Below are 21,518 nucleotides of genomic sequence, written 5' to 3' on the forward strand. Positions count from 1 at the left end.
AGCTCGTACATGTTCTCTAAAATGATTTTCGAATGATTTTCAAATGAGTTTTGAAGAGATCAATAGGTTTTACGATCAAATTTAACAACATTTTTTTTGGAAAATGCATAAACTGTTTGACTGTGTTTTTGAGGAAGATGATGAACATTAAACGTTTTGAAAGATAAGAGCTGAGTTAGATCACACTTAGTTAATAAGCTTAGATCTGTTAGCACCTGTGAGGTAGAAGGTTAAGAGATAGTAAATAGGATAAGTAAATATATTGTGTGAGTCCAGTAGAGATTGCGTAGGTTGTGAGTTGTAGTTGAGGAGAAGAAGTGTTAAAATATTTCGAACGGTAAGTAATGCGTATGTTTTTGTGCGAAGATGAGAACACTAGTGGAGCATCAGCGAGTAGAGACAAAAGCAAGAAAAAGGTCATGGTGGTAATGCGAGACTAACGGGTTAGAGATCTATCGCCCATACTGTAGCTGCACCAACTAAGATAGGTGGATTTACTTGTGTTTATCCTGTAAAAGAGCCGTGAGAGCGCTCAACGACGGACGTGATAGTAGGTACCTTTCTACTGAAATCCTTCTCTTTATTTTCGTTGATAGATCCGGGTTCTACTCATTCATATATTGTGAACAATATGGTAAATGAGTTGGGGATTCTAGTAGAGACCATTGGGCAAGGAATGGTAGTAACGAGTTTGCTAGGAGGAAGTGTTTTGGTTGATCGGGTTTATCGAAGGTGTCTATTGGCTGTACAAGGAAACACTTTCCTTGTGGATTTGATGAAGCTGCTATTTCGTGGGTTTGACATAATTCTCAGAATGGATTGGTTGACCAAGCATGGGGTAAAGATCAGTTTCGAGACGAAGCATCTTACTTTGAGATTTGAGGTTGGATTGGAGATTGTAGTCGTGGGAGAGAGACCCGAATTCTGCTCTAATGCGGTGTCCACGACTAAGGTTGATAAGCTAATGAGTAAAGGTTATGAAGCTTACTTAGCTTACGTGCTAAATTCTAGGAGTAAAGGTTAGGGAGTTCTGGATATCTGCACAGTGAAGGGTTTTCCTAACGTTTTTCCAGATGAGTTACTTAGTTTGCCGCCAGATTAAGAAGTTGAGTTTGGTATTGAGGTTTATCCTAGTACTGCACTGGTGTCCATTGCACCTTATCACATGGCACCAAAAGAACTCAAAGGGATAAGATCTAGTTGTAAGAGTTGTTTGATCGAAGGTTTATTTGACCAAGTGTATCGCCTTGGGGTGCTCGGTGTTATTTGTAAAGAAGAAAGATGGACCTTGAGGTTGTGTATTGATTATCGATAGTTGAACAAGTTAACTATCAAGAATAAGTATCCGTTGCCTCGTATTGATGACTTATTTGATCAATTCAGGGGAGCGACGGTGTTTTTGAAGATTGATTTGTGGTCTGGGTATTATCAACTTAAGGTGAAAGAGGCTGATGTCTTAAAGACTGCATTCAGGACCCGGTATGGGCATTACGAGTTCTTGGTTATGTCATTTTGATTGATGAATAAACCTGTAGCGTTCATGGACCTGATGAATCGAGTTTTTCACTCGTATCTAGATTAGTTTGTAGCTGTCTTTATAGATGATTTTCTCGTGTATTCTCGTAGTGAGGATGATCATGATGCAAATCTATGGGTTGCACTTCAGATTTTGCAAGATAAGTAGTTGTATGCGAAGTTAAGTAAGTGCGAGTTTTGGCTTCGAGAAGTGACGTTTCTCAGGCATGTGGTGTCTTCTGATAGGATTCATGTGGATCCGAAGAAGGTTTAGGCTATTCTAGAATGGAAGCAGCCAAAGAGTGTTACTGAGGTCTGCAGTTTTTTGGGATTAGCGGGGTACTATCGTAAATTCGTTAAAGGGTTATCCATTATAACTGCACCCTTAACGAAGCTACTTCAGAAGAATATGCCATTTGAGTGGACTGAGGAAAGACAAAGATGTTTTGATAAGTTGAAGACAGTGTTGATCAAGGCGCCAGTGTTGGTTCAACCTGAGTCTAAGAAAGAGTACGTTGTCTATAGTGATGAATCGTACAAGGGACTCGGATATGTATTAATGCAGGATGGGAAGCTGGTAGCATATGCTTCGGGACAGCTGAGGCCACATGAGCGTAATTACCCAACCCATGATTTAGAGTTAGCTACTGTGGTCTTTGCACTCAAGGTTTGATGTCACTATCTTTATGGTGATGATTAGCTGTTTAACGTCACAACAATAATGTGTAAGCTTACACTGTTGATGCAAGTATAGTAGACAAATATGAGTTTGTCGGATATCGATCCCATGAGGATGGTTGTCTTTTGTCTATCAATGTCAGTGCAATAAATAGATAGAAACGAGATAAATTGTGAGAGTAGTTGTCAAAGCAATAACTTGAAAACAATAAGATAAAATATGATAACGATAAACTGGGATCCCCAACGTGAATATTCAACAGAATACTAAGTGCTCACAAGGTATAAAAGGATTGGTGATTGTCGATACATTAAATTGCAATGAATATCTTACCAAGCTTAAATTTTATATTTAATCTAAAACTTAAACATACACATTAACCACACCTTTCGATGATGGCAATGGAACACTATTAAGAACAAGTGGATTAAATTCCTCTAATCCTCAAGCAACTTTCGTTGTCATGCTTGTTGGCTTCAATTGTTGCTGCACTTTCCAGTGTCAGTGACTGCTATAACACTTCCATGCTAAAAACATTTAGACCCAGAGATTAAACAGTAGACACAAGATTGAATAAAATAACATTTAACCTAGATATCATGTGTACTTTTGTACAAACATGAAATAGAAAGTAATCACCACCGTTAGAAAAGAAATATAAAAGAAACAAGTGGAGAATACTATTCCTAAAAAATATCGACTTGAATCTCTCTATTCCCTCTTGTGTCGCACTCAGGGCTCCTCGTTAGTAGCTGATCTACGTCCCTTTCACGTTGGTTCACCCATAGGAAACTTAAGCCGCTATAGCCGAAAAGCTTTAAAAAATAGGTGGAAAAAGATAATACCCCCAAAAGGCCTCCCTTTTTTTCCTTTTCACGTAAATATACATTCTTCCAAATAGCACAGGTGTCTTTTCATCAGAGTCATGCTGCCTCTTTATGTACAAGTTGGTTATACCAAACTGGACAACTCACACTTTTTTGTTCTTATCCAGACAGTTGTCAGGTGCGATAAAAATTCTAGGCGTAATTTGGAAATACTCATGCAGTGACATTGGTACCAAATCATGAAAAAATTAAGGATAAATAGGCTAAGATCCACTGAGTTATAAAATGCAATTTACTGAACTGAAAATGCTAAAATATGTGCTAACGATAACTAAATGGGGACAAATTAACCAATAAGTAAAGAGAAAACATATGTTCTTTCTAGTATTATCACACACCCCAAACTTGAGTTTTTACTTGTCCTCAAATAAAACAGAAACTAGCAAGGCTACACAATAATTCACTAAGGAAAATGATCATTCTAGCAACTTGAATCACCTAAAATCCCAATGAATGAGTCACATTCAGATGACAGAATATTGCATTGACAATACACATCATGCTTCAAATCCTAAATTCTATCTACTAATACATCATTTATTGTACAATACTAAGTATCTATGAAGATCATTAATATATGCCTCTCTTTTTTTATGAATAAGGGATATCGTTGCATTACTATACCCTTATTCCTGAGAAGTAATGATGGAGTATAACAAACCCCTAGAGAGTACGTAATTGCGCCGATACACGCTCATGCAGCGACAGCCTTTGGCCAGATTCATTTTTCTAACACTTGCATTGGAGTGTTTCCTCTTTAACATTTCACAATACACCCACTTTAGAGTGTCTCTTATTCATAACTATACATATAAGTAGCTGTAAAAGGCAGATTCATTCAAGATTTAATAAATGCTACTAGTCATCCATTACTAATACAACCTAAATCATTCATCGAAGAATTGAAGATACAACATTCAGTCAAAGTTATCCAATTCATTTATTGATAATTCACATGATTCAAGAATTAAGCATTGAATGTAACAAAAATTTTCAAACACATTTGCATTAACCACAAATAAACCTTGCATGCTTCATTAAACTCAATTTTTTTTGAAATGTAGGTGTATTTCCAAACCCCATATGCATTCCCCCAAACTTAAAGTTTGCATTGTCCTCAATGCACTAAAATTAAATGCAATGACAATAGAAATGCAACGACCACTAACAAAATAAAAATTACAGCTACGTGTAATGCATGAACACTACAGCTAAAAAAATTGAAAATAAACTAACTCAGTTTTCCTTAACCACAGATGTGGATGCACAATGTTTATTCTTCCTCCTCTTTTTCTCCTCCTTCTTGTGCTTTTTGTCTTTGGAGCGCTTTCTCTTCTTTTCTTTGGGCTTCGCACATTTCTCGGATACTCCTCAGGTTCCGACTTTGCCTCGGCATCATCAGTTGCTTCCTCTGCAGCTTTCGCCAGTCTAGCTCCATCTTGCTCCATCTCGCTCCAAGTTATTAGTAGTTGCACCTAGAAACTTAGGTACAGTGACAATGTTCTGAGTAGATTCTTTCTCAGCATCTTTTTCCTCGTCCTTCTCGTTGACATCTACAATAAGGACTTCCTCCTCTCCAAAAACAACTTCCTTCTCAACAGCAAGCTCCTCTTGACTAGCAATGAAGTCACCCTCGACCAGACTATCAATCCCTTGCATGCACGCCTCAATGTCCCTTGATTCCTCTTTTTTCTCATCAACAAAGACCTACACAATGGGCAGGGATGCCACCGATCTATCTCGGTCCCCTAAGTCACCATTATCGGATGAGAGTTCATAATCTCGGATGATTGGTGGGAACACTAGAAATTTTGGGAGTAGGACCGGGCTTAACTGACTTAATGCGGCTACAATAGAGTTGTTCTAGGCCTTGATATAAGCATATAACAAATTTTGTGATTTGTCTATATCCTCTATTGTAGCGACAAGCCTAATTTGCTTATTATTGATGGAATTGGTCAACTTCTCGATATGCTTCATTCTGTGCAACAATGATGTCTCTACAGTTAGGTTTGTTCTCTTGCTTTCTACCTTGGTTTTGCCCTTCATCTTCTTGCTTATCTCTGGCTCCTTTATTGTCGGCGTATCTTTACCACGAGTCATTTTTTAATAGAGGCATCATTAATCGGGCCCTTATTCTCCATGAATTTTTCATCATCACGAGGCACAATCCTTTTCTATTGGCACAATAGCATTACAAACAATGGGATAACCAAAATTCCAGTTTGCCTTGCGGTGCAGTCAGTAATTTCCTAGTGGAGTATTGCGCCAACATCAATTTTTCTGCCCTTAACAATTAAATGTATCAGACACATTCTATCAAGGGTGACTGTGGTGCTGTGAGTATACGGTTGTAGCCGACAGTTGACAAAATGAAACCATATTTTACTTTGCAGTGTTAGGAAGCGTCGGTGCATCATATAATTCCCTTGATGTGAACCCGTCCACAATACTTCTTCGACACATAAATTCTTCACCAATAGGTCTTTTCTGTCATTTGTGATACCCTCAATGAGCTCGGAGTGTTCAATGTTCATCTACATCCACTTTAGTGTTGCACAGCTTATTGATTTTTTTAGCATTCCATGGGATTAAACCTTCTCGAAAAAATATGAACTCTAACTCATGGTCATAAAGGTTAGCGTAAAACTCACGTACCAATGAAGGAGAATAGCTTCTAGGATAAGTGTAGAAAGTCTCCCACTTCAACTTAGAGATTTTTTTGTAGACTTGGTTGCCCAATTCTTGCTGTTGTAAAAGGAGAATGCCCTGTTCTGGGTGAAAGTTTCGCTTCAAAATTTTGTCTTGAAACCTGGCCTTGGCCGCTTTCGCTAAAAAGATCATCGGCTTTTTTTTCTCCGTTGGCATGGAGGATTCCGATTTATGAACTGTAATTGCAGAGGATGAGAGTTCTTCAATAGACTTGGTGGCTTTCTTGACTGATCCTCTCATTCTTGCCATATTTTTTTTGAGTGAAGACAGTTTAAAGTTGTAAAGGTACGAGCTTGGGGAAGAGAAAGTGAATAAAAATGACTGCTTTGTATGTGTTATAGTCGACACAGTAGAGAGGGGGTTTATAGCGAGTGAAAGAAGAATATGGAAAAGTGTGACTTTTGTGAAGGGATATAAAGGTGGCGAGAATAAATATGTCCAATGAGAATTGTGCCCGCTCAAACAGATCAGACGGCTAGGTCACTTTTGATCAAATGGTAGGATCTAAAATTTCTAATATGCCCTCATTCTTTATGAGTCATAAGTGATAGTAAAATAGTACGAAGTGCGTTGACAATAAAGTCCAAGTGTGTCGACAATGGTACCTAATTTTTTTGCAAAAAAAAGTAAAAGAAACTTGAACAAACACAAAAAATAAAATAAAATAAAATCACATAATGATAATTTCAATAAAAATTAAATTTTTTTGACCAATTTAACGGTCTCTACCTGCTTTTGATTATTATTCCCAAAATAGTGTTTCAACCGCTGTCCATTCACTTTGAACTGGTGTCCCATCATATAAATATCTGATTGTGACTGCACCATGAGGAAATACTTTGACAACTTCGAAAGGTCCAGACCAACATGAGTGCAATTTACCCAGGTGCAATTTCAGTGTAGAATTGAATAATAAAACTTGTTGGCCCGCTATAAATTGTCGTTGCAAAATAATTCTGTCATGCCATCATTTGGTCTTTTCCTTGTAAATTAAAGCATTTTCATAGGCATTTCACCTAATCTCCTCTAGTTAGTGATATCCAACAGCTTCACAGTCCATGTTCACTTGCTTAATTACTCACATTGTTTTGTGCTCCAGTTCAACTGACAAGTGACATGGTTTCCCAAAAACCAATTGATACGGCGACATCCTTAATGAAGTTCTGTATGCTGTCTGCAATGCCCATAAATCATCATCCAGTTTGGAAGACCAATCTTTCTTCGAAGGGTTTATAACCTTCTCAAGAATATTTTTAATTTATCGATTCGATACTTCGACTTGTCCATTAGTTTGTGGATGATAAATAGCCATTCTATGATTAACTCCATATCTCTTTAGTGAGGCTGCCACTTGGTTACAATGAAAGTGTGTACCCTGATGACTAATAAATGGCTTTGGTGTGCTAAAGCGGGTTAGTATATGCTTGTGAAAAAATTTAAGCACTGTCATTGCATCATCCTTTAGGACTGCAATAGCTTCAACCCATTTTGAGACGTAGTCAACAACTACTAATATATAAATATTTCTAAATAAACTTGGAAATGGTCCCATAAAATCCATACCCCAAATATCAAACAATTTAACCTCCATAATTGGCTGCTGCAATATTTCATTGCATCAGGATATAAAACCAATGTGCTAACACCTATAACATTGATTCACAAAATTGAGGGCGCCTTTGAATAATGAAGGCCAGTAGAATCCTGATTGGAGAACCTTAGCAACAGTTCGCATGCCACCGAAATGACCTCCATAAGGAGCATCATGACAGTGCTTCAGGATTGAAAGCATCTCCTCTTCTGGAACACAATGCCGAATGATGTTGTCATTGCATACCTTGTTCCAATGATACTTCACTACTTCACGAAAAATCTTTCTTTTCTATGGCCTGTAACACCCAATGGGATTTTTCCACACACTAGATAATTAACCAAATTCGCATACCAAGGATTGCATCTACAGCAAATAACTTCTCATCTGAGAATACGTTGACAATTTGAAGTATGTTTCCATATTCGTTGCCAACTTTCAATCGAGACATATAGTCTGCAACTTGATTCCTGAACCTTTGCGGTCTTTTATCTCGATGTCAAATTCTTGTAATAATAAGATCCAATGTATCAGTCTTGGTTTTGTATCATTCTTTGCAAAAAGATATCTCAATGCCGAGTAATCAATAAATACGGTAACCTTTGCGCCGACAAGATAAGAGCAAAACTTGTTGAAAGCAAAGATTACAGCCAAAAATTCTTTCTCTATAGTGGTATGATTGATTTGAGCCTCTGTAAGAGTTTTGCTGGCATAATAGATGGCGTGAAATATTTTTCCCTTGCATTGTCCTAGAACAACACCCACAGCAAAGTCGCTTGCATCGCACATAACTTTAAAAGGTTGAGATCAATCTGGTGCAATGACAATAGATGCATTTACTAGCTACTTCTTTAATTGAATAAATGCATCCATACATGCATCATCAAAGAAGAATTTTCGATTCTGTTCCAGCAATGTGCATAAGGGTTTTTCAATTTTCAAGAAACCTCTAATAAATCTTCGGAAAAACCCCGTATGCCCAAGAAAACTGTGAATACCTTTCACATTTGTCAGTGGAGGTAATTTCTCAATGATTTCTACTTTAGCTTTGTCTACTTGAATGCCTTGACTAGAGATGCGATGGCCTAACATAATGCTTTTAGTTGCCATGAAATGACATTTTTCCCAATTTAGAACAAGATGTGTGTCTTCACATCACTTTAATACTTTATCCAAATTGTCAGCACAATGATCAAAATTATTCCCATAGACAGAGAAATCATCCATAAAAACCTCTAAAGAATCTTCAATCATATATGAGAATATTGCCATCATGCACCTTTGAAATGTCGCTGGTACATTGCAAAGACCGAAAAACATACGGTGAAAAGAAAGTACCAAAGGGACAGGTGAAAGTTGTTTGCTCCTGATCTTTCGATGCAATAGAAATTTTATTGTACCCAGAATAGCCGTCTAAAAAGCAGTAATAGGCTCTTCCAGTAAGCCCATCCAACATTTGGTCAATAAAAGGAAGTGAGAAGTGGTCTTTCCTTGTGGCAGCATTAAGTTTGAGATAATCCATACAGACTCGCCATTTCGTAGGAATGTATGTAGGAATTAATTCATCTTTGTCGTTGTTAACCACAGTAATGCCACTCATTTTAGGAACGCATTGCACTGGACTTACCTAGTTGCTATTAGAAATAGGGTAAATAATTTTAGCATTAAACCATTTTATAATTTTTTTCTTAACAATTTCTTTCATCTTCTCGTTTAATTTTCTTTGTTGCTTAATCAATTGCTTTCCTTTATCCTCCAACTTAATCTTATGCATGCAAAAAGATAGACTAATGTCTCGAATATTGGCAATACTCCAAGCAATAACTCATTTATGTTGCTTAAGAATATGGATGAATTTCTCTTCTTGAGTTACATCCAGTGTTGCGGAGACAATAACTGGGAGAGTATTGTTAGTACCAAGAAAGACGTATTTAAGATAAATAGGTAGTGGTTTCAATTCCAGAGTAGGAGCTTCATCAATAGATGGCTTGAAAATTGGAGCTGTTCTGTTGGCTAAGTCTAAGGATTCAATCTGCCATCCATGCCTGAGTTCAATATTATTCACTTCAACCATGTTGTCACAATCATTTAAGAATTCATCATCAGATATCACTGCAAACTCCGCGGAAAGTATTGTGCTTTGGTCATTAAATTCTTCCTCAATTAGATCATCTAGAATGTCGACAGTATGACATTCTTCTTTATCCTTACATTGAATAGATTCAAAAATACTGAAGGTAACGTGCTCATCATTAAGTCGCATGGTCAGTTCACATTTGTAAACATCAATAAGGGTTCATTCGGTGGCTAAAAATGGTCATCCCAAGATTGTGGGAACCTCTTTGTTTGCCTCGCAGTCAAGTATGATAAAATCAACCGGAAAAATGAATTTATCCACACAAACTGAGATGTCTTTGATTTGCCCTTCAGGTTGAGCCAATGATTGATCTGCTAGTTGCAATGTCAGTGAAGTAGCTTTCATGTGACTAATTCCCAACTTTCTGAAAGTAGATAGTGACATTAGGTTGATGCTAGCCCCCAAGTCGCATAAAGGCCTTGCCCAAATAGTGGTTGCCAATTGAACATGGGATAGTAAAACTCCCATGATCTTTCATTTTGGGGGGCAACTTATTTGTCAAAATGACACTACAGCCTTCTGTGAGTACAATAGTTTCAATATCACTGAGCTTCTTCTTCTTTTTAGACAAGAGCTCCTTCATAAATTTCCCAAAATTCAGAATTTGCACAAGAGTGTCTACGAATGGAATATTGACCTGAAGTTGCTTCAGTGTGTTCAGGAATTGTTGGTACTTCTTATCTTACTCATTCTTCCTGAATCTTTGTGGAAAAGGTAAATGTGGAGATACATCTGATTGTGTCGACACCTTTCATTACGTCAATAGTTTCGAGGGTCGGACATTAGGCATATGAGTGACAATTTGTAGAACTTCTTTGTCTAGTACATCGACAAGCTCTTCAAGTTCAACCTTCTCACCAGGGATCACTTCACCAGTATCTTAATGTGCTATAGTAGAATCCGTAATCGACTCGACAGTTTGTTTACCACTCCTCAGAGTGATAGCCTTGCAGTGTTCTTTCCCCCTCAGACTGGGATTTCCCGTGTCACTAGGTAGTGTGCCGTGTGGTCGAGTATTTAGATTCGAAGAAAGTTGTCCTAATTGTGCCTCCAACGCCCGAATAGAAGATGAATTCCCTTTCATAATAGGTTCTGTGTGAGTAATATGCTCCCACATTAATGCCTCAAGAGCTGCTAACGGTCAGAAGGAGAAGCTTGCATGTACTATTGTTGTCAATGTCCTTGAACATGTTGATTCGGTATTGAAGAGTGTTGTGGCTGCATCTGATTCTGGTGTAGATGCATCTAGCTTTGTTGTAGATGCATCTGACCGTGTTGATTGTAGTTCTGCTATTGTTGATTGTAATTCCCTTGTCTTAGATTATAATTTCCTTGAGTAGATATATTCCCATATCGGAATGTCGCAGCATTTTGTCTAACAGTCTGAGTTTCCCAAAATTGTTGATTGCGTGCAAAATTATTATAAGAGTTGCCATAAGAATTGTTGTGGATGTTACTGACATAAAAGGTATTCTCTGCATGTTGTGGACAATTTTTATAGCTATGGTTGTCACTACAAATCTCACAAAAAAAGGAAGGAACATCAACTTGTTGAGTGACTTGTATAGGTGCAACGTCACTAGTCCCTTGCATTTTTTATCATATTTTCCAGAGAAGAAACTTGAGCACTAAGTGCAGATATTATGTCCAATTTAATAACTCTCGGAGTAGCTTTTGCTTGTGCAGCTTTAGAAATAGGATATTGATAATCATTCTGAGCAATTCTCTCAAGAATTCCAACAGCATCCTTATAAGTACAATCTAGCAAAGGACTATTAGCTGATACGTCAACAAGATTCCTCATGTGTGAATTCAGGCAATTATAGAAAATTTCAATTTGTTTTTCCTGTCAAATGTCGTGCATGAGGTAACATCAAAGCAAAGATTTATAACGTTCCTATATAGTATAAAGATTCTCATCATTCAGTTGATGATAAGCTGTAATATCATTTCGGAGGCAAGCATTCATTGTCGGCGGGTTAAAGCGCAAAACAAACTGTGTTGCTAGTGCATTCCAAGAAGTAATTAATCTGGCAGGTAGCCTAATGAACCAAGTACGAGCTCTTCCCTGTAAGGAATAAGTAAATAATTGCATCTTCAAAGCGTCATCAGGAGTGCCTTGTTGACTAAATGAAGCTCAAATCAATAAAAATTATTTAAGATGTTCTCGTGCATCTTCATGTTGCAGTCCAGCATATTTCCCATTAGAATTCAACATTTGAAACATTACTGGCTTGAGTTCAAAATTCCCAGCTTGGATTGCTGGCCTAACAACTCCTTGTTGTAAGTCATCCAAGACAGGTACTACTAAGTTTCGTATAGTCCTGTTTTGTATTTGAGCATCTTGCGACAATGGTGGGTCATTAGCATTTTGGTGCTGCACCTGGGGTATAGCTTCATTTTTTCTTGGTAAAGCCATATTCCTTTATTCTTGAAGTCTCATTCGAACGGTTCTTTCAATTTCTAGACCAAAATCGACAATAAACTTTAAATTGCTTCGGGTCATCAAACACCTAAAATAAAATATAAAAATAGAACAAAAAGAAAACAAGTTAGTGGCAACTAAATATTATATAATAAAAAAACAAAGTGCAAAAACAAAAATAAATATCAAACAAACGCCTTCCCCGGTAACGACGCCAAAACTTGATCGGCTGTTTAACGTCACAGTAATAATGTGCAAGCGTACACTATCGATACAAGTATAGTAGACATATATGAGTCTATTGGATATCGATCCCACGAGGATGGTTGTCTTTTGTTTATCAATGTCAGTGAAATAAATAGATAAAAACGAGATAAATTGTGAGAGTAGTTATCTGTGTCCCTTTTACGTCGGTTCACTCGTAGGAGACTTAAGCCGCCATAGCTGAAAAGTTTCAAAAGATAGGTTGAAGAAGATAATACCCCCCAAAACAGCCTCCCTTTTTTTCCTTTTCACGTGAATATTTATATTCTTCCAAATAGCACAAGTGTCCTTTCATCAGAATCATGCTGCCTCTATACGTACAAGTTGGTTATACCAGACTGGATAGCTCACACATTTTTTTTCTTATCCGGATAGCTGCCAGGTGCAGTGAAAATTTTAGGCGCAATCTGGAAATACTCATGCAGTGACAACGGTACCAAAACATGACAAAATTAGGGATAAATAGGCTAAGATCTATTGAGTTATAAAATGCAATTTACTGAACTGAAAATGCTAAAATATGTGCTAAAGATAACTAAATGGGGACAAATTAATCAATAAGTAGGGAGAAAACATATGTTCTTTCTAGTACTATCAAGTGAGAGGTATGTTATCTACATCGATCAGAAGAGTCTTACGTATCTCTTATCCTAGAAGAAGCTAAACTTGAAACAGAGGTGCTGGATCAAGGTTGACAAAGCTCGTACATGTTCTTTAAAATGATTTTCGAATGATTTTCAAATGAGTTTGAAGAGATCAAGAGGTTTTACGATCAGATTTAACAATATTTTTCTAGAAAATGCATAAACTGTTTGACTGTGTTTTTGAGGAAGATGATGAACAATAATCGTTTTGAAAGATAAGAGTTGAGTTAGATCACGCTTAGTTAATAAGCTTAGATCTGTTAATACCTATGAGATAAGAAGGTTAAAAGATAGTAAATAGGATAAGTAAATATACTGTATGAGTCCAGTAGAGATTGCGTAGGTCATGAGTTGTAGTTGAGTAGAATAAGTGTTAAACTATTTCAAATGGTAAATAATGTGTATGTTTTTGTGTGAAGCTGAGAACACTGGTGGAGCATCGACAAGTAGAGAAAAAGGCAAGTAGAAGGTCATGTAGTTTATGTTGTAGTAAACTAAGGTGAGTACTCTGTGTACTGCACTTGAAAACGAGGTCGCGCACAATTGGAAGTCAAGTAAGATGTGCGAACCCTTTTATTTAATGTGTAAACCCTGACATGTACATATGAGCCCTGTTATATTTTCATGCGAACCCTGTTGTAATTTGATGCGAGCTCTGAGTTATGATCTGTAAACTGTGCTTTTAAATTGTACAAGCCTATAGGTGAGCGCGAACTCCATGTTTAAAGCTTTGTGATATAATTGTTGCAAAATATAATATACATTATATATATAGGTGTTGTGGGTTTTAATTTATATAATATATATACATGTTGAAAAAGAGGTTCTGCCATATATTACAAATGCAAGCGATGGTTTTATTATATACAATATATATGTGTATTATTTAGTTAAATGTGTACAAATACTTATAGAATAGATAATCATGATGTAAAAGGGTTTTGTGCAATCAATGCATGCACAACTTTCTTTATAAATAATATATATACATATCTTTGCACTAAATGGGTTATTGTATTATTTAATATATAAATGTATACAGATGGTGTGCGAACTTTAAATCTACTATGTTGTGTGTACCTATAATATTATGAAAACCCACGTTTCATGCGAACATATGTCATATGTGAACCCTGTTATTTTATGCTTGATGTTCTATATATGCGAGCTTAATGCTTTGTGAACTATATTATGACATGTTGTGGTACTGCGAGCTCTGTTAAAATTGTGAGCCTAAAGTGACGTGATCTGTAAATGTGTATTACTATGATATGTTGGCATTGTGAATTTTTGGAACCATTGGATATAGTTGGCATGCCATAGGGTTGTGAGTGCTCACCCATATTATGTGATAGGGCATTGTGGCCCGGTGATTTGATGGAGAAATAAGGGAATGTCGAGCAATGCTCCATTCACCGGGGATCGCAAGGGTGTGTTTTTTGGAGAGTGCGAGCATTCGTGCTACACTTGTATGGAGATTTGAGTTACTTTGTGAGTCTTAGGGTGTGTTTTAGGAGATCTGTTTATCCAATGAGTATATTATTTAATTATGTTTCCTTTTCACCAATTGCCTATATATCACTAAACTAAATAAGGTTGATTATATATGAATTAATGACATGGGAACTGATTGTATGCGAATCACTTACATGTAAAATTGTTTATGTGCGAACTATTATATGTGATATGCCTGTAAGTCAGTTGTTTAGTATATGAATTATTGATGTGTTTTCTTGTGTTGTACGGATGTGTATTCACTGTGCTTTCCCAAGCTCATCCCTTTATTTTCTTTTCCCTTTTAGATAAGTAGTGCAAGGAATAGCGAGGAGGGTGGCAGTTTAGTGATCCATCCACAAACTTTCTTTCTACAGTATGTGCGTCGAGCTTATAAAACTCCAAGAAGGCAATGTGGGACATTCTCGAGCTAGAGACTTAGAATGGGACTTAGATAGTTTTGGACAATTTATAAATTTTTTTTCGAGGGTTGTAAATAGACTTTTCGAACTGTTTAATTTTTGAGACTTTTTAATCTCCGTGTTTTCCTGTTTGGTTGAATCTACTGCTTAAATTATATGATACTGCTTATATGAACTAATGAGACATTTTGTAGCTAATAGAACCTGCCGAAATTCAGGTACGCCTTATTCCGCTTATTATATGACTTATTGCTTGATTTAGAAAAGCATGCTTTTAAGACTAATTGCTTCCATGAAATCTTCTGTATATATATGGTGAGTATGGATGGTTGGTGTGATTTGTGGTAGTTTTTTGGAGAGTCACCTCAGTGGCTAATGTGTCGCTCGAAATTCGGGTCGGACCATCCCGGCTGGGTTTGGGGTGTCACATTGATCAAATGCGCGAATAACTCTAATGACATGCCATATGTATTCTCGCCTTTACTAAGTTCAACGAGTCTCATTTATATATATCATTACGAATACTTGTACCAGGTTACAAATTTCATTTGCAAGTCCTGTAACATTCAATTTTTATATTTGTATCCCCGTGCTAATTCATAATAGCCAATATTTTCAATCCAATCCAATTTAAACCATATGTGCCAAATTCACTAAATTCTATTTAAATCTAACATATAGATAAGTTCAAGCATAAAATAAAATATAGTAGTAAGTCCTATTTGAACTTACCTGTTCAAAATACATAAAGTGGATGCTTCAAGGGCTAATCCACAATTTTTGTTTTTCCCTAATCAACTCCACTTTGATCCGGTTCTTGATCTAAATAATCATTTGATATTATCAATCAATACCAAAAATTCTATTTTGTGCCTTGGTATGTATGAATTTATATGAACTCAATTTTTTAATATCCCCAAAATTTTACATTTTATTCAATTTAGTCCCTGAACTGGGGATAGTCATAACTTTCAATTCTTAGCCTCAAATTAAAAATTGATTTCAAATATTCTGATTCGTGACCTTATAATTTCTATTTCTAACATAATTTCATAATATTTTTTAAATTTATTCAATTTGGTCCCTAATGTAACAAAGTTACCAGATAAGCTAAATTAACTTTACAATATAGTCCTTTTTATATTCCAGGCTTAAAATCTATCAATTTCAAGCCTAATTCTTTAAGAAATCAACAATGAAAACTTTCAAAAACTTTAATAGTTTCATAATTTAGTATATGAGCTAGCTAAATCAAGCTTCCATGACCCAAAATCTATAAAAATTACAAGAAAAATGCTTGAATTCACTTACAAAATTATGGACAAATGTATGAAGTTTCCTTAGGTTTTCTTCTTCAAGTTTCGACAAGAAAATGAAGATGAAAGATAGCTTTTACATTTTTCTTCACTAACTTAATATATAGTTGGATTATGGTTTAATTAATCTCGTTTAATTTGGTTTAATCATGGTTTACTTCATTAATCTAATTATTAGTTTAATTTAATGAGATGGCATCATCATCCACTAGCTCTAATTTTAAAATGGTTTAGTTATCATTTTGGACCGTTGACTAATTGCACTTCAAGTCCTCAAGCCTTTGGTCAATTAAAATTCTATAATGATTGCACTTTATGATTTAGTCCCTGAGCCTTAATTAACTATTAATTCGGCAAAATTACTAGACCAAATTTTAATATATATTTTTATATTATCCTCGTAAATATTAATATTTAATAATTATTGACTTGATTTACGAAAATAAGGTTTTAAAACTGCCTTTTTCGGTACCACTAAAAATCGGGTCATTACAGTGACTCTCTTTTCAAATTAACCTTGATTTCTAATTAGTTTATCATCAATTAGAAATTGGTTATTAGAGTATCTACACATATTTGACCCATACTTTAATAATAACTGAAGCTCAATAAGCCTTAACCATATTATATCATTTTTAATTTGGGTTACCCATAGTAAATTATAACATATACTTATTATATGTATGTGACATCTATATTATCTAGTGGTAATGTGAGTTTGGTTGGGTTTATTTTTTTTTGGATTTTTTAAACTGTCTATCATAATTCTGTTCGACTTGATTTAATTCTCAGTTTTTTCATATTAATTTTTTGTTTTGAATTTTTAGACTTATTTTGATAAAATGATCTTTTTTAAGGATTTTAAATATTAATTGATAAAATTTCAGTCTTTTTCATAAATATTTCTAAAAACCAATAAATTTTCAAGAACTTTTAAATTATTTTCACTATTTTAAATATAAAGCATTTATTTTTATATCATAAAAATAAATTTAATTATATATTAAATAAAAAAATAAAATTCAATTCGGTTTTAGGTAACTGCAATTTTTAAGCTTGCATTCCATAAACCGTCCAAACATTTTCGTTCGAGTTGGTTTTTCAATAAAATAACACTTTTATTTAAATTTTAAAATATGAATAAATTTGCCATTCAACTCTTATGTGATTGAAATTTACTATTAAGCTTAGAATTTTATTAAAATTTTCTACCAACTTTGATTTTTTAATTAAATTTTATCACTCAATATTAATTTTGATAATTTGAAAATATAATTTAATAAGAATTTTTTTTCAAATTTTTTATTTTTATAGCTAAAACTAATTTTTTTATTTTTATAGCTAAATCTAATTTAAATTTTATTTAATATTAATATTATGTTATATTAATTTATATTTTTAAATATTAAATTAAAATATAAAAAATATTAAAATTTGTCTTAAAATTATTTTGAATAAAAAATTGAATAAAAAATTAACTTTAATGGCAAATTTCAATAAAATAAAAGTAAAACAACAAAATTCAATATAAAATTAAAGTATTGTGGTAAATTTATTTATGAACCATAAGGAAAATGAAAAATATTATTGAAAATGGAATATATTGACAAATTTTCATATTAACCCAAAGAAACCTATGGTCACATGGGAGCTATATATAGCATAGAAGTTTAGATAATGCTGTTAAAATATGCCATAAGTTCCTATATTTTTCATAAATTTTAAATTTAGCTTCTATACTTTTAATTCTAGGAATTTAGTCATTCTACTTTTTAGCTTTCAAAATTCAGGTCTAATTATTAAGATTGTTAAGATTACTTTGTTAAATTTAGGTTCACTACAATGTCATTGTTAACAAAATAATTTGACATTGTTAATAATTAGACTTAAATTGTGAAATGAGGAAAATAGAGGGACTAAATTCCTAAAAATAAAAAGATAAAGACTAAATTCCAAAGATGTGAAGAGTAAATATAACACATTTTAACCAGATAATTGCCTATATTTAAGTTTTTGCTATTTACTTTCTTTATTATTTTCCATATTTATCGAATGAAAAACTAAACTCAGCGTGGGCTTCGGTAGAAATAAATGTGGCAAGAACTGATTGGTTATACTATTGGCAATATTGTCGTAAAGTCGGCAAATTCCACCTATAAGAAAGGCTTAAATCTCCCAACCTATTCACCGGCAGACTCTTCCGTCTTCAAACACTTCGAATCGTTTTCCAATTACTCTGACAAGGTAACTCATAGTTGTTTTATATTTCAATTTTTCAATCTTAATTAACAATTTTATTGCTTTTAAGTATTATTATTTGTTTTTTTCTTTTAAAATCGTATCTTGTTTGTTATCTCATTGTCTTGAATTGTTGGTGGATCTTGAATGAGTTTTAAATCTTTTTTGCTTTAATTTTGATAGATCTTCTCATAATTTGATTGTTTATACGTATAAGGTTTTTTTTTTAAATTTAACTAATCGGATCTTGGTTAATCATGTTGAATATCTTCCTTGAAATTAGTTAAATTATTAGTGGATCTGTTAATGGACCATCTTTGTTTATTGAGATTCAGTTGTAAATATTTGAAATTCTTAAATCTGTTGATGTGTGTTCTTGGGAATTTAAATTGGTAGATTTGTTTAGGCTCTTGAAAATTCTGTCTATGCTTTCTATTTGTGAATTTTGATTTTCTTGGTTTTGTTTGATTTTAAAAAGGGCATCTCTTGTGGTGGTATTCTTGCATATTTTATTTTCAGGTTTTAAATTTGCTAAAATATAATAATTGATATATGAATGACGGCCTTGGATTCTAACTTATTGTTTATGACTTTGTTTTTCTGCTAATTTTCTGAACTCTTGATAATTGAGGTACTAATTTGTTTTTGATATTTTGATTCAATAGATGCAAATCTTTGTTAAAACCCTCACTGGCAAGACCATCACCCTCGAGGTGGAGAGTTCAGACACCATTGATAATGTGAAGGCTAAGATCCAAGATAAGGAAGGGATCCCACCGGATCAGCAGAGGCTTATATTTGCTGGCAAACAACTTGAGGATGGCCGCACGCTAGCCGACTACAACATTCAGAAAGAATCCACCCTTCACTTGGTTCTTCGACTTCGTGGCGGCATGCAAATCTTTGTCAAGACTCTCACTGGAAAGACAATTACCTTGGAGGTTGAAAGCTCTGACACAATTGATAATGTAAAGGCAAAGATCCAAGACAAGGAAGGGATCCCACCAGATCAGCAGAGGCTTATCTTTGCTGGAAAGCAGCTTGAAGATGGTCGCACCTTAGCTGATTACAATATCCAAAAAGAGTCCACCCTCCACCTGGTACTTCGTCTTCGAGGTGGCATGCAAATCTTTGTCAAAACTCTCACTGGAAAGACAATTACCTTGGAGGTCGAGAGTTCGGATACCATTGACAATGTGAAAGCCAAGATTCAGGACAAAGAAGGAATCCCACCAGACCAACAAAGATTGATTTTTGCTGGAAAACAACTTGAAGATGGAAGAACTCTTGCCGATTATAATATCCAGAAGGAGTCTACTCTCCATTTGGTTCTCCGCCTTCGGGGTGGTATGCAGATCTTTGTAAAGACTCTTACCGGAAAGACCATCACTTTGGAGGTTGAAAGTTCCGATACCATTGACAATGTGAAGGCAAAGATCCAAGACAAGGAGGGTATCCCCCCAGACCAGCAAAGGCTCATCTTTGCTGGCAAGCAGCTCGAAGATGGTAGGACATTGGCCGACTACAATATCCAAAAGGAGTCTACCCTTCATTTGGTGTTGCGGCTGCGTGGTGGGATGCAGATCTTTGTTAAGACTCTTACTGGAAAGACTATCACTCTAGAGGTTGAAAGTTCAGACACCATTGACAATCTTAAGGCAAAGATTCAAGACAAGGAAGGGATCCCACCAGACCAGCAAAGGCTCATATTTGCTGGCAAGCAACTTGAAGATGGCAGGACATTGGCTGATTATAATATCCAAAAGGAGTCTACTCTGCATCTTGTCCTTCGCCTTCGCGGTGGTTTCTAGGTAAGGATTGTTTGCCGTTGTTGGTGGCCTTTTTTTGGTTTTAAATAATGTGTCTGGAAGCTTATCTGGGATTATTATTAGCTATGTGGTTTTCGAACTTTCATGGGTTACTGCTATTAGATCTTTGTTTTAATATTTTAAGTTTGTCTTTGGACGCTATTATGAATCGTCAACTTCGATGTTCAAATGCCTTCAACTTCTGTTTGGTACGTTGAACCTCTGATATTTGGATGTCATTTTTGGAATTCTTTCATCTTAATCCTCCAAAGCATGTAAAGATCTACTTATATATATAAAAATATATTGCATTAAAAAATTCAACTCTTTTAAGACCACAGAATTAAGTCGTGATGTTTTTCTTTGTCACGAGAAATTAACGTCTTCTCTAAATCCACTTTGAGAAATCCATGAAGTATTCGACCAGCTGGAGATTGACATATTTTAGTCTACGAGATGACTAATTAAGTAGGCATCGAAGAATTGAGGTATCGAAGTACGAATGAGTATCTATCAAAGTGTAAATAGTGGCACTGAAATGCAAACCTGTATTATATTGGCACTCCATTTGGATCTTATCCTAAGTTTATTCGGGCTCGATACACATATTAGAACAATTTTTTACAATTGAGTCGTTTCCTCATCATTTGTACCAATTTATAATCATTTCAAAATACATTCAAATATTATAATTTCACAATTTAACCACAAACATTACCTAATTGTATATAGCTATACAGGTAAGATTAGAAACAATTGTAGTGTCAGAGATTAATTTGTAATTTTTCTTTTTTCTCGATTATCTACTAGTTGGTTCAAATCTTAATCTATACGGTAATTTGTTTTAAATTATCAGTGTCCATTACCTTAAAACATATTATTCAATGTATATATCAACTTAATTTTATTTTTCACAATTTTTCTAAAATTTTTTATTTTATTCAATTTAGTCTCTAAAATCGAAACTATCATATCTTTCACTTTTAATTTGGTTTTTCAATTCAATTTCAATTCCACCCTTTTATAACTCTCAAGAAATCATAATTGTAGAAATTTTGTATTAAATTTAACATATTTAGATTTTAGTCCCTAAACTCAAAACTAATAAATTTTATTTTACAATTTAATTCATAATCAAATCTAAGCTTACAACAAAGATATTTAACATAAAAATAAAAATAAAAAACCATCAATGAAACATTTCAAAATTTTAAAAAATGGAGATACAATTTAGTTAAATCGAGTTACAACCATATTGAAAGCATAAAAAAAAAATATGAAAAACAGACCTAGGAGGACTTACCATACAAAGCCAAAGTTGGAGCATTCAAAAATGGCTGCTCTCTCTTATTTTTTTTCTTGGTTCAAACGGTGCAAGGAAGAAAT

The 21,518-nt window shown here is 34.6% G+C and overlaps 2 protein-coding genes across 2 annotated transcripts; both read left to right on the plus strand.

Annotated features, from left to right (window-relative positions):
- The first annotated feature begins 631 nt into the window (after window positions 1–631).
- On the plus strand, window positions 632–2,188 carry LOC107921629 (uncharacterized). The gene is made up of 2 exons (XM_016851459.1): window positions 632–1,019; window positions 1,851–2,188. The coding sequence occupies exons 1-2, from the start codon at window positions 632–634 to the stop codon at window positions 2,186–2,188; spliced, it is 726 nt and encodes a 241-aa protein (XP_016706948.1).
- A 15,899-nt stretch (window positions 2,189–18,087) lies between these two features.
- LOC107922157 (polyubiquitin) lies at window positions 18,088–20,371 on the plus strand. The gene is made up of 2 exons (XM_016852038.2): window positions 18,088–18,330; window positions 18,990–20,371. The coding sequence occupies exons 1-2, from the start codon at window positions 18,178–18,180 to the stop codon at window positions 20,133–20,135; spliced, it is 1,299 nt and encodes a 432-aa protein (XP_016707527.2). The 5' UTR covers window positions 18,088–18,177; the 3' UTR covers window positions 20,136–20,371.
- The last annotated feature ends 1,147 nt before the right edge of the window (window positions 20,372–21,518 follow it).

The sequence above is a fragment of the Gossypium hirsutum genome, chromosome D01 (genome assembly GCF_007990345.1).
Source record: "Gossypium hirsutum isolate 1008001.06 chromosome D01, Gossypium_hirsutum_v2.1, whole genome shotgun sequence".
In the NCBI taxonomy this organism is placed as follows: domain Eukaryota; kingdom Viridiplantae; phylum Streptophyta; class Magnoliopsida; order Malvales; family Malvaceae; genus Gossypium; species Gossypium hirsutum.